Genomic DNA, 14,264 nt, shown 5'->3' with positions numbered 1-14,264 from the left:
CAGTCTTGATCCCCAGGTAGAAGGAGGGCTCGGACTTAGGTACCGGAGGAATGGGGGGTGTGGGTACTGGTATAACCTGGAAGGCAAAGGAGTGGGGGAGGGAAAGCTGCTTCTGAGCCCGGGAGAAAACCCCAAAGGGACCCATTTTCCTCCTCCACCTCACCATTATTGAGTCTCTGTGCCACGCTCTGTGCTAGAAGCTTCCATCCCCTGAGCTAGGACCCGGCCAGTTAGAGCTCCTGAAACCCTGCGACAGCTTGTCCCGGAGGTCCACCGTCTCCAGGCTTTGCTCTACTTCCGGTTTCTGCGGGCGCTCCAGCTGGCCGGGGGGTGTCTCCTTGTTCCCAGCTGGCCGGGGGGTTTCTCCTTGTTCCCACAGCTGCACTGGGCAGCAGCTGGATCCCGCTCAGCGGAGGCGGGACTTGCAGCAGGAGGGAAGTGCTGACTGCACACCAGCTCCTTGCTTTCCTGATACTCCTCTATTCATTAACGCATCCGTGACTCCGACAGCAGCGGGGGCACCAAAGAGAGGAGATAAGCCCCATTTCACGGGAGGAAACCAATGGAATGTGGGAAGCGCAGGGAGAAGAGCGACCGCAGGGCACCCCGCTTCTGGGGCTGATACTCTGTCCGATAACATGTAGCATCACTGCTTCCTCTTTGGGGAATGGGTCCTCAGCATCTTGCCAGCCCTGACTCTGCTTCCTGCCCTTGACGGGTCCCCAGAGATGCCTCTCCTCTCCGGGCAGCCAGGCTGGGGTACGCCACTTTCCCTCCCATGGCTTGCCCAGACCATAGGCAGGAAGATGCTTTCCTCTTTCTGCAGAAAGTTGCTGGCTAACTGAGTCCCAGCTGAGCGGAACCAGACTCGGGAGTTCTGGACAATGCCTTCAGCCTCAGGCAGCTGGGTGGAGAGGGTGTCTGGGTCCATGTTGGTGGAATGCCCATGGGAACACCCACCTGTGGGCACAGACTCTTCCAAGCCTGTCCCCGCCCTCTGTCCTGCATGGCCCCGTTTCTAGTCTACTTCAGATTGCCCAGAGCTGGGCTGTGGGTTCCCTTCTCCTATCCAGCCACTAGGGGACCTTGTCAGATACTGGGAACCCAACCTGTGGGCCACATCCTCTAAGCTCTCTTCTGTAGCACTTAGGGGTGCTACTCCCACTGGGAGTGAGTGGGGACCACAAGAATCGGTTCATTTGGATGGTCTCCATAGTGATCACTGGGAACATTTATGGAAACAACTATTATCCCCTCATTCTGCTAGGCATGCTTGGGATAGTATCATCTTCCCATTGTAATATGAACAATGATATATTGTTATTATTATTTCTATTTCTCGTCTGCGGAAAGTGAAGCTCAGAAACGTTTGGTCGGTTGTTGAAGGCCACACAATTCCTAAGTGGCGGAGGTGGGATTCACGCCATCTGCCTCAGCCCTTGCTCTCCTGCCCGCATGTCCCCTCTCTGGAGCCAGAGGACTGTCTGGTCTTTTGTAACGTGAGTGAGGGTGGCCCATCTGCCGAACACCGAATGAACCAATGCGTATAAGGCAGTTGGAGATCTGCTATCCATTCATCAGCACCTGTTTTTCCAGGAGTGGGAGCAGTCTGTCCAGGCTCCTTTGTGGCCAGAGAAATGTGAGGAATGGCCAGTCAAGGCTTCCAGTATAGGCTACTCAAACAAGTGGTGACTCTAGGGTCGCAATCTGGCCGGCACACCTTACACAGGCGGTTCTCTCAGATGAGTCTCTTTGGGAGGGTGCAGCACGAAAGGCTGATTTTGAATACTTGGTAGCCTACTCACACCTCCTACTTGTGACTGGCTCTCTGCTGGCCTGCCACACCCTTCCCAGCTCCTCTTCATCCCAGAAGGAATTGAACCACCTGCTATCCATCACTTGGTCATAGAATTATAAAGGGGAAGTGCTAGAGTTCAAGTGTTTGTGACACAGAGCATGTGGGTGCATGACGTGTGTGTGTTTGTGCCTGTGAGTGTGGATTTCCATGTACTTGTTCCAACTATGGAAACTCAGGCTCAGGGTTAGAGTGATCATTCATTCATTCATTCATTCGTTCAACAAAGAAGCAACTGCTGTGCCTCTGATGCTCATTCTTCCTTTCACCTGCTTTTCAGGCTGTGTAGCAAGATGCTTGTATAATGACTAGGGTTATGGCACATAGAGGGCCTTTGGGAGCCAACTGAGTAAACTGTGTAAATAAGAACCAAAAGGTGTATATTTTCTCCCTCCTGAGAGATGCCATAACCCTCTGGTATGCCAGAGAAGCAGGCCCTGGTCACGCATTTCCCACTGAGGGTCCTCACCTGTACTTCTGCCTCAGCGGGAGGCAGGTCGAGGCCAGGACAGAGAGCCAGGACACGTAATGGAGCTGACGTCATGTGCTCAAGGCTCTGAGAGGGGGAACAGAGCCCAGATCCCCCACCTCCCTCCTTAGGTCCTCGACTGCCTCTCTAGTTCACACCTGACCTCGCCACCACACAGTCTCCATTTTGTCAGCTAACTGGTCTGCAGGGACCTGCGCATGAGCCCCTTGGTGTTTCGAGCACTGCAGAAACTTGCCTGAGTGAGGAATAGACCTACCTCGGACTCTGGCTCCCCTCGAATGTGGGGTGTGCCCTTCCACAAACCCTGCCATCTCTAGCTCTGTAAAGGAGGTCTGACCACCCCTTTACCCCCACCACCCACACCCCGGGTGCTTTGAGGTTTGAGGGTCTAGGTGGAGAATTCAGAGTGGCCCTAACATTAGACTTCAGGTTTAATCTGCTTCACCGCCTGCATTTTCAGTTCAAGTCCTGTGCCCCTGCCTGCCAGATGAGACCCCATCATCACCTTCTATGTCCAGGCCCAGCCCAGAAACCTGGCCAGTGTAGACCTCGACCAGGAAGTTTTGGGAGGCGGTGAGAGGCACGAGGAAGGGGGAAACCCAGGAGGTGGCCTGCATCTTTAAAGATAAATAGCGCTGTTTGCTCATTAGGGAGATTATTCCAAGCAAGACGGCAGCCAGGACGCTCTAGTGCAAGCATCTGCCTGCTACTGGGAGACGATATTTATTGTTCAATCCTTCAATGGATGTACATAAACAGCCTGGCCCAGATAATGTTCCAATAAACAAACAAGCAGCTGCCAGGAGCTCTCCCCGAATGGCCGACCTTTGTGGAGGCCACCCTGCTGATGTTTTAATAGCGGTCTGCCTGGCAGTGCCGACACTCACCGTGCCAGGGATGGAGAGGTGGCCCTGCCGGCTGCTGGCTGGGCTGGAGGGGAGGAGGCTGTGTGGCCTCGGGAGGGCGGGGGGCTGCGGGGGTGGGGGGGAGACCTGTCCCTGGTAAGCCACCTGGAGAGGACGGTGCAGTGCTAAGCATTTTGATGGAGGTTAGTGTGGCCTCCTCTTTATTGAGGTCTAGTTGGCAAATTAAACTTGAGGATGTTTAAGGTGTAGGACTTGATGTTATGACATACATGTACGCTGGGACATAATCGCCACAATCAAGCTAATGAACACATCTGTCACCTCACAGAGTTTCTGTTTTTGTTTGCCTGTTAGTGTGAAAACACTTCCAAATCACCGTTCTGGCAAATTTCAAGTGTACAGCACAGTACTGTTAACGATGGCCACATGGCTGCGCGTGGCACCTCCAGAAGCTCGTCAGCCACCGCTCGTGGCGTTCGTCCGTCAGCGAACACTGAGGCGGCTCCCAGGTCTCAACCTTTGTGAATAGCTCAGCAGCTGTTAAATAATGAAACACTTCCTTGGGACTGGTGCTTAGCTGTGCCCCCAGGCCTCGAATGCCCACACCATCTTAGCCTCCCCATTCCCGCCCTGATCCTGCAGCAACTGTTGCCCAGGGCACAGGGGTTCCCTGCTAAGTGACAGCCTTGACCAGCCCAGCCCTGGGCGTTATGGCTCCTCGGACTGATGGGGACAAGTCAATTGGAGATTACAGCTCCAAAAAAGCTGAAGACGATAAATGTCTTAGGAGACACAGAGACACAGGGCATTGTGGCAGGGCAGCGGAGTGGGGAAGACTTCAACTGAGAGCAGCCCTAGGAAGGTAGTCACCAAGCCGAGAAGCTAGAGTTGTACTGTCCAATATGGTCGCCACTGGCCATTTGTGGCTACCGAGCCCCTGAAATGTGGCTGGTCTGAATTGAGGTTTGCCGTGAGTGTAACACACACGTACACCACATTGCAAGGATTTAGTAGGAGAAAATGAATGTCAACTATCTCATTAACAATTATTTAGACTCTACATATGTTAAAATGCTAATATTAGAGCACGTTGGATTAGACAAAATAGATGATTAAAATCAGTTTCTTTTTTTAAATGCTGCCACTACTAGAAAATTTAATGTATATGTGGCCCACGGCTGTGGCTGGTGTTTATTTCTGTTGTCCAGAGCTCATCTAGAATGTTCCATGGTCCCAAGGTAAAGCTGAAGGAACACCACCCCCACCACAGAGAGCACATGCAATCATTCTCCTTGGGACAGCTGCATGAAGACCACGTTCCCCCTATGACCCCATGTTTCATGTTATTGCTCTTACCTCCCTCTGCCAGTGTGCTGCGTCTTTATACAAATCTGTCAGTACCACTAATATTCTTACTCTGATCAGTGACTTAAGAGACTCTCCTAAGGTGGCTTTTGAATAAATCTAGTATCACCCACTATGTGTTTTACTCACTAAACAGTCATCACTGGTGGTTCTGTGTCCATAGCCCGTTTCTCATATGTACAGGTGCCCCTTGGAGGCACATGTGGGACTGGGCTGATCGTTGCTGGTTACACTCCCGTCAATCAGCCAGGTCTCCTGGGCAGAAGGCACAGAGGGAACACCCCAACTGTTCCCCAATGGGGGGACACCCCCATTGTCACATTCGCAGCTCTGTGTGAAATGTGAGCCCTTCAGGAGACGGGCCTCCCGGAGGACAGGGCTGAGACTCACCTGTCTTCCCATGAAGCCAGCTCTGAGCCTAGAACACGGCGGGCAATCTATAAACGGCGTGTGGATGATGGATGAATGTGGACTGTCACTTTGTCAAGGGGCATAGAGAGTTAGGATGTGGTTTCTCCTCGGTGTCAGCCTCCGAGAATGACATCTTCTAAACACTCATATATATGTTTTATCAACTGCTGTTCTCATCCTCTCTCGCTGCTTAGGTGAGCCACAAATATTGTCCACACTGTAAAAAATAATAAATTTTATTTGTGATGTGATGATTCACTTATGTGTGATAATACATCTTATTTGTTCTAAGCGGTCACTTCCCAAGCTTCAGGGTGGGCCCTGCACTTGGTGGCTAAACCATAGCCATGGCCCATCCGCCTCCTTTGTTGGCCTTTTTGGTTGCCATGGAGTCTAAGGGACAATAAGCGATGACATCGAGTTATTCTTCTTATTCCCGCCTCTGACCTTGATCATGCCTTGATCTTACCTTGATCGGCTAAGAGTCCATCGTCTAATTCAGGGGTAGTCAACCTTTTTATACCTACTGCCCACTTTTGTATCTCTGTTAGTAGTAAAATTTTCTAACCTCCCACCAGTTCCACAGTAATGGTGATTTATAAAGTAGGGAAGTAACTTTACTTTGTAAAATTTATAAAGCAGAGTTACAGCAAGTTAAAGCATATAATAATAATTACTTACAAGTACTTTATGTCAGATTTTCGATAAGTTTGGCAGAATAAGTCTTTATAAAACAACTTACTATAGTTAAATCTATCTTTTTATTTATACTTTGGTTGCTCCACTACCGCCCACCATGAAAGCTGGAACACCCACTAGTGGGCAGTAGGGACCAGGTTGACTACCACTGGTCTAATTGGTAGAATGCGACTTTGATTTTTTTCCAGGAGATTTGATTATTTATTTAACAACTACTTATTTCCCCTCATATTTAATAGCTATAATTAACAAATAAAACTTTATATAAATTATATGTATTTAAGGTATACAACTTGATATTTTGATATAGGTACGTGTTACGAAACAATCACCACAATCGAGGTAATTAACATATCCATTACTTCACAGACTACCATTCTCTACCAGCACCCACCCCCACCCCCCAGCCGTGATGTGAACACTTAGGGTCTACTGTTGTGGTAAAGAATGTTCGAATCTGTTTAAAATTTTTTATGGGTTTGTGGGAGCCCAAACTGACGACAGCAGCTGGGAAGCAAGATCTCTAATGCTCTGCAAAGAGAGAGTCCTGCATTTTCTTTTACATTTGGAATTAAGGCGGGAACATAGGGAAGATGACATGGAGGTGAGAGAAGGCAAGGTGCGGATGGGGTTACAGGACAATTAACAGGTTATGTGCTCTCTTGAGGGTGGTTAGGCTGATTTCAAAGGTGTGTTAACCTGGATGCACAGGGCTTGCTTCAGGCAGATGCACCTTTTACTAAAAGGTTCTGTGCCTGGGGCATGACCACCCACCTCGACCTGCCCAGTTAGGAATTCATGACCAGATTGCCTGTGAAGTTAGTTCCCACAGAACCCCTTTGTTTGTTACACTATCTTATAAGCAAATGTCAAATCTATAAATCAGTATTACTAATTACAATTACCATCTCCAGATGGCTAGCTTTCCAAAACTTCATCTTATAACTGAAACTGTGTACCCTTTGACCAACATCTCCCTGTTCCCATAACCCCGCCAGTGCCTGGCAACCACCATTGCACTCTCCGCCTCTGTGAGTCTGCCTGTTTTAGATTCCACATGTAGGTGAGGTCATGCAGTACTTGTCTTCCTTCCTGTGTCTGGCTTATTTCATTTAGCACAATGGTCTCCAGGCCCATCCTTGTTGCAAATGGCAGGATTTCCTTCTATTTTAAAGTTGAGTTATGCATTATATCCTATATATATATATATTACATTTTTTTAATCCATTAACAGATATTTAGGTTTTTTCAACATTTGGCTATTGTGAATAGTGCTGCATTGAACACAAACATACAGCTATTACTTTGAGATATTGGTTTCATTTTGTTTGGATGTATACACAGGAGTGGAGTTGCTGGATCATATGGTAGTTCTGTTTTTAATTTTTTGAGGAACCTCCATAGGGTTTTCCATAGTGGCCGTACCATATTATACTCCTACCAACAGCATGTGGGGATTCCCTGTTCCCCACACCCTCACCAATGCTTGCCAGTACCTACTTACTGAGCATCAGCCAAGTCCTGGGTACTGTGCAGGGCACTAAGGATGCAGGGATGACCTCTACCCCCATGGGATTCTCAGCCCCAGGTCTGTTCAATCACGTGCAGCTCTCTCGCCTCCGTCCACGCAGAGGATGCACCATCTCTCTGCCATTCATCTCTATCGCTGGCCTTCTTGTTATCCCAAAGAGCTGAGAATATTCTGCACATTTTCCTGTTCTCTCCTCCAGACCACTTATAAAAAATGCTAATAAGACTAGTCATAACACGAGTGCTTGGGGAGTCCCCAAGTTCCCACTTCTCCACACTGAAACGTGTCTTTTTCTGTCTCTAACTCGGTTCTCTCTCCGTGGCCAAACTGCCCAAAGTCCCACGGAGACTCATTATTTTTAAATACCTTTTTCATGTGGAACCCTGTCAAAGGCTTTTAGAAAAATCTAAATAGCTAAGAGGCAAGGGCTAAGCTTCGAATCAGGAGACCTGGATCCTAGCCCTGAATGTCATTGGTTTATCATTGAATTTTTGGGTGAGGCGCTGAACAGCCCTGATCTCAGCTGCTCATCGCTGAAATGAGAATGAGTATGCTGGCCGCCAACGTCATAAACATTTTACAGTCGTCAGCTGAAACAGTGTTACTTAAGAATGCTTTGAAAGGTAAAGAATAAAAATATAAGGGATCATAATTTTGAAAATTGACGACAGTACCTTCATTCCCAGGCACGATTCTCTCCCGGAAGAACTCCGGGGACACATACAGGAGACACATACGGTTCCTGCTGCGCTCCCAGGGTGATGCTTAACAGCAACTCCTCTTGGTCTTTGAAAGGATTCAGGTTTATCTAACCAACAGTATAGTATGTAAATGCATGTAAATGCACAGAAGCATGGACGCTGGAATCAGTCACACCTTGGTATGGATCAAGGCTGTGTTGTGCGCTAGTTGCATGACGATGAACTAGTTATTAACACTCTCTGTGCCTCTCCTGTGAATGGGGTAATATTAATGTGTGTACCTCACAGAACTCTGAGACTTATTATTCTTTCTTTGTATGTGTGACAGAGATAAGGAGAGAGACAGCAAGAGGGACAGACAGACAGGAAGGGAGAGAGATGAGAAGCATCAATTCTTTGTTGCAGCACCTTAGTTGTTCATTGACTGCTTTCTCATATGTGCCTTGACCGGGGGGCTACAGTGACCTTGGGCTCAAGCCAGTGACCTTGGGTTTCAAGCCAGCCATCTTTGGGCTCAAGCCAGTGACCATGGGGTCATATCTACAATCCCATGCTCAAGCCAGCAACGCTGTGCTCAAGGTGATGAGCCCGTGCTCAAGCCAGAGACCTCGGGGTATCGAACCTGGGTCCTCTGCATCACAGTCCCACTGTACCACCACCACATGCTCTATCCACTGTACCACCACCTGGTCAAAAGAGATTTATTACTCTTATTTATTTTTATTAAAGTGTAGTGGATATACAATATTGCATTAGATTCAGGTGTATGACAGTGATTCTATATTTCTATGTGTTCACCCCACTCAGTCTAATTACCATCTGTCACTGTACAAACTTATCACACTATTATTATTATTTTTATTATTATTATTATTATTATTAGTTTTAAGTGAGAAGGTGAATGCATGTAGAATGCCTAGTACCATGCCTGACACGCAGTACCGCTGAGTCTGTAACCACTCTTGTTGCTATTATGTTTGTAAGAGCCCAAGAGCTGGCAGCTGGTCCATCCCGCCTAAATTTTATGACTGTCCATCATTCAGCAAATCCCATCACATGCCCTTGATCCATGTTTGGTGTGAGATTCTTTCAGTGCATGGATGAATTAATGCTTTCCTTTCTGTTTTCTGAAACGAGCAGTAGACTGGGTGGGGTGGGGGGAGGGGAGACCTGCCTTTCCAGTAATTGGCTTCCCACCCAGACACAGTGCAGAAGGGGCCACATAACTATCCTGCCTCCCTGGGGAAGGGCTGGCCTGTGAGAACTCACCTTGTTGGTGCTCCCTGGTCTATCCCTCTGTCCCCGCTTTTTCTCTGATGACCACCTATGTCCAGCATGTCACCTCTTCTTAAAGAGCAGGGCAATTAGAACCAAACAATAAAGAAGATGGCTCAGGCTCTGAATCCAATTTCCCCTGGAGATCCTGCTTCTGCCCACGAACTGAGGGGACTTTCACTCTCTAATGCTGCTCCAGAGGTGACTCACAGCTGGAGGTGAAGTCTGGCTGGGCTGGGGGCCAAGGCCATCACCATGCCATCAGATCTGGGTGGTCGCCCCAGTTGGCTTTGCATGAACTCCCACTTCATTCAGATTGAGGTCAGGTGCAGGGGGGTTATGGGAATTTGAAGCATTTTGATTTTCAGAGATAAACAGATCATTTTTAATTCCTTTACTAGTTTGGGGTTTCTTTTGTTTGTTTTGTTTGGTTTTATTTTTATGAACTTAATGGTAAATTAGCAAAATGGAATGTTAAATTCATCAGTGCATTTCTTCACTTTTAAAATCAATATTTGTCAAGCTCAAGTGTTTGAGCATCACTACCAGGCATGACTGGCGAAAGCCAGTGGAACTATATAGACCAGAGACAGCTCCCTGCCTTAGGTCTCAACCCCAGGAAGTTACCTTGAAACCTGTCAGGAAATAGGTCTCTTATGTCAGAGTTCTCTTCCCAGATGTTACACCTCAGGCCAGTTGTTTCATGTACCTGGGTCTCATTTTCTTCATCTATTATCTGCATAGCAGTAGGGACTTTTGATGTTGCAAAAAGCCTTTTTATGACTTGAAGAATAAGGAAATGCCTTGAGTAACAGGAAAGTCCCGACATAGGAAAGGTTTTGGGGTTATTTTGATTCAGTGGGCCAGGGGCATCATTTATGATTCAGTGGGCCAGGGGCATCATTTATATATATATATATATATATATATATATATATATATATATATATATATATATATATATATATATTTCTATCTCTGTGTTCAGTCTTCCCTGATTCTGGCTCTCCTCCTAAGCACAAAAAGGCTGCTGATGGTTCTTTGAGCTCCTTGTTCCTTTGACTCTATTGGGAGTGAGAAGAGATTGCTTTTCTCATCATGAAACACAGTCTCTGCTTTGCACTGAGTGTGAATGTTGATTGGCTTGGAGCTGCTTTTTCTCAATCACTGTGGTAAGACAGTGAGATTAAATTGATTTGCTTATGCCCATCAAGGACCACCCCAGGAAGCAGGGGGGTGGGTCCAATTCCACCAAAAAGGTAAGATAGGGGGAATGGATGCTGGAGGGGTCTAGGTCATGTAAATCATGACAAATGAACACCAAAGACCTAAGATTGAGAGGTTATATCAATAAGGAATTATACACAAAACCATCTCCCTGAGGTCTCTATGCAGGGCTTAACAATCATGCTTAAAAGTAAAACAAACAAGCAAACAAACAAACAGAGCCTGAGACAAACCAAAAACCACACACACAAATCATAAAATCACCGTGGTGTCAGCGTTCAGAGGATCCCACGGAAACGAGAGGCAGCCGACCTTTCTGATGAATTGATGTGAGCAGTTGTCATTAATGTAGTGTTTCTGCTGCCATTTAGTTCCTCAGAATAACTTTTCTCCTGGATGTGATGAGAGGTTAAAAATTAAATATTAAAAATTAAACGTAAGAGTGCGCCTTGGGAATATTTGGAATATGATTTTTTTCTTTAGGTTTGTTATTAAAATCTCGAAAAGTACACTGTGGGTATATTACAGTCTTATACAAATGGGATCGAATCTTGTTTGGTGAACCCTTCGCTGTTGCCTCTCCCTGTCTCCCCTCATCCTTTCCGCGTTGTTGGTAATGTTTGGTCTTGACGTGGGGGTGGCACTGTTAGCACTGGGCGGTGATCATGTCAAACCTATCTTCTCAGATGTGTGATGATTCTGATTCCAGAGATGGGGGCAGCTTTTCTAGATTTGTCCTCAGTCATGGGGGGAAGGGAAGCACCCTTCCCTGGCTGTCTCCACATTGTCCAAGCAGATGGAGGAAGTAGACTGCCCAGCGACAATCTATCTGCTAAGCGCTCTTGTTCTCGGAAGGCTGAGGATGGCCCATGCCCGAGCACATTATCCTGGAATGCCCACAGCCCCTTCCCTGCGGACACACATAGGACCTCTGGGAGGTTTCAGGGCCCTCCGGGTACTCCAGACTCCGAGACACAAGCCATTGGCTGCAATGGGCAGAATGGGCCCACTCCGGGTAAAACTTCCAGGGTCGCCCCTTGCCTGGTTCCCTCCAAGGTGCCGCAGGTATGGCTGGGTATCAGTGTCCAAGGATCAGCCCACACTGTTACACTCACAAGTTTTCAGCTCACAAATATGGCAAATACTATTGCCTTTCTGTTGCAGAAGGACACTCTGATCTGAGGCCAGTTCAGTTATCCACTGTTCCCCAACTGCCAGACCCGTTGCCCACAACCAGCACCACCCTCTTCTCCAAAACTGACCTGAGACACCGGGACCCAGAGCAAATAACACTGGTTCTTGGTGAAGCCCGGTTTGGTCTCCCCCTTCCCTGTCTTTGCCATTCCCAGCGTGAGGCCGCAGTGAGCTGTGACTCCTGCTCTTATAGAGCCGGCCTCTGGACACTGTGGAGACAGAGCTGACCGCCTCTGCCCTGGCTGTTGGGAGGGTCCCTGGGTTCAGGAAAGCAGTGCAGGACCTGGACTCACCTCAGCTCTCCTCTCCTCTTCTCCACAGATCCGGGTGGATGGACCCAGGGGCAACGCCCTCCAGTACGAGACCATGCAGGTGGTGGACCCCGGCCCTGTGCTCCGGGACATGGCCTTCTCCAAGGACCACGAGCAGCTCTACATCATGTCAGAGAGGCAGGTAAGGCTCTCTGAGCTCTGGGAGAGATTTGTCTTGCAGTAAGTACTAGCCTGTGGCTCAGCAGAAACCTGCAGGGGGTTAGCTGCAGAGAGGGGACTTGATTTATGGCTCAGTGTGTCTTCTTTTGGTTATGCTGCCCGGGGACTGAGGCTGAGTGTGCTGAAGCAGGGAACAAAATGTTTTCAATGTCAAAATAGCTGTGAGTCTAGAACAAATCCACTAACTTCAAAATGATGGTGTATATAGGGTCTGGGCCAACATTTACTCTCTTCTGAGATGTCCAAGTTTTTATTTGTTTGTTTGTTTATATGTTTTGACCATATTGCCCTCTACAATGTGTAATCTCCTACCAAGGTCATCTCCATAAACCCTGGAAGTCCATGGTGGGCAAGGATTCGTTTCCTAAAAATCCCAGTTGAGGGGACATCATGGCAAGGTCAGATGGAAGGAGATTCGGAAAATAAGGACATGTGTCCTAAGCCTTCGGGTCTAACTCTAACACTCACGTGGTACATCCAGCAGATTCCAGAAGCCAAGCCAAGGAGAACAGATAAGGCGCAGGGATTGCTGTCAGCTCACATTCAGTTGGAAGGAGCAACATTGGGCTTGCTTCTAGAACTCCACTAAGAAATTAGGACTTCAGGGGTTCTTAAGTTCAAACCAGGACCTTATGTCTCCAGCAGGCAAAAGAATAAACTTTTCCTTGGGAATTCCATGTATTTAAGAATATCTCCCAGAGCACCCTAATTCACTGCCCAGAGGGTTTCACCCACAAGACCCACTGCACCCCGAGTGTGGGTGAGCCCCGCCATAACTCTGCCCCTGTCACGTCTGTGGATGGATCCTTCCCAGGAGCCGGCCCTCCCGCCCATGAATATGTATGTGGCAAAGGCAGCAGCCATGAAGGGCAGATGCCCCCTCTTATTCATCTTCATTAGTGAGGCCTGAACTCCCCAGAGGACCTTGCTGACAGAGTCTGGATTGTTCCTCCTGTCCCCTCTGCGCATAGGAAGGGAGATAAATGCCACATTATGCCACCCACAGGGCTTGTGCATTATGCCTGGGGAGCCCACAGCAGCTCCACCCTCCCCAAGAGCTCGATGACATCTTCTCTTGGTGTGGGACACCCCATTCAGTCACACTGGGACCCATTGTGGTGCCCTGGTTGAGGCAGCCATGCCTTGGGAACAGCCGTATGGGGCTTCTCCTTTGCTTTCATTTCCTGCTCTCTTTCCATGGGGCTCACACTCCCCACTCCCTGCTGACCTCCAAGGGCCCAGACACTGAGGGTAAGCAGCTTTCCCTGATGGAGCCTTTGGAGAAGACCTAAGATCCCCTCGCCCCCCGTAAGGCATCGACTATTTCAGGATTTCATGACTAACCTGAAAGCCAGGATTTCTGAACGCAGGACTTAAAACTTGGAAGGGCTTCCAAAGATGAACAATATCAGCTATGTGGAGTCCCTTCTGAAAACTGAGCTGGGGTTCTGGGCATCTTGTCCTCGGCCGTTCCACTTCCCTGAGAGTGTGGTCAATGGTTAGAACCCATGCCGGCCTGTTGGTGAGGCTTGCTGGGCGCTCTGCGTCATTGGAAAGGGAGGGGAGCTAGAAATGGACAGGAGCGGGGCTCTCATCCATTCTGGAGATGCTCCTCACAGAGATGGAAGGCTGCCTGCCACCCAAATCACGGTCCCAAGGCCCTCAACTCTTGGGCCAACACTGACATCCAATGGGTTTGCAGATTCATTGTGGGGCAGGCAGTGTAACACAATGGCTAACTGCACAGGTCTAGGGGTCACAATACCTGAGCAGGTACCTTGGCTCCACCATTTACTAAACATGATCTCAGGTTAGTTCCTTAAACTCTTAAAGATGCAATGCTCTCAACTGTCCCATAGAAATAATAATAATACAATGTGTTATTCCAAGGATTAAGTTATATATAATCATGCAATAAACGTGAAGAAGCCTAGCACAGAGTATGGGCTCGATTAAGTGGAGGCTCTTGTTGTTATGATACTGCAATAGGAGCGTCTGGGCATTGGCTGTGTTTGGAGTCAGGAAGGTGCTGACATCATGATTCGCATGATTGATCTATCAGGTATGAAGTGCAGGACTCCAGGTCAAGGTCGCGGTGGGCAGGAAGAAGCAGAAATCTGGCCTCAGGGAGAGCAAATCCAGAACCCACAGCCTGCTTT

The 14,264-nt window shown here is 48.2% G+C and overlaps 1 protein-coding gene across 1 annotated transcript in view; it reads left to right on the top strand.

The window, feature by feature from the left end:
- Nucleotides 1-14,264, top strand: part of PLXNA4 (plexin A4) — a 417,067-nt gene that overhangs the window by 246,482 nt on the left and 156,321 nt on the right. The window contains exon 4 of the mRNA XM_066262319.1: nucleotides 11,936-12,067. Coding sequence (XP_066118416.1) covers nucleotides 11,936-12,067 — 132 coding nt within the window. The remainder of the gene's footprint in view (nucleotides 1-11,935; nucleotides 12,068-14,264) is intronic.

This window comes from Saccopteryx bilineata, chromosome 2 (assembly GCF_036850765.1).
Source record: "Saccopteryx bilineata isolate mSacBil1 chromosome 2, mSacBil1_pri_phased_curated, whole genome shotgun sequence".
Taxonomy (NCBI): domain Eukaryota; kingdom Metazoa; phylum Chordata; class Mammalia; order Chiroptera; family Emballonuridae; genus Saccopteryx; species Saccopteryx bilineata.
This window is presented reverse-complemented; position numbering and strand designations above follow the sequence as displayed.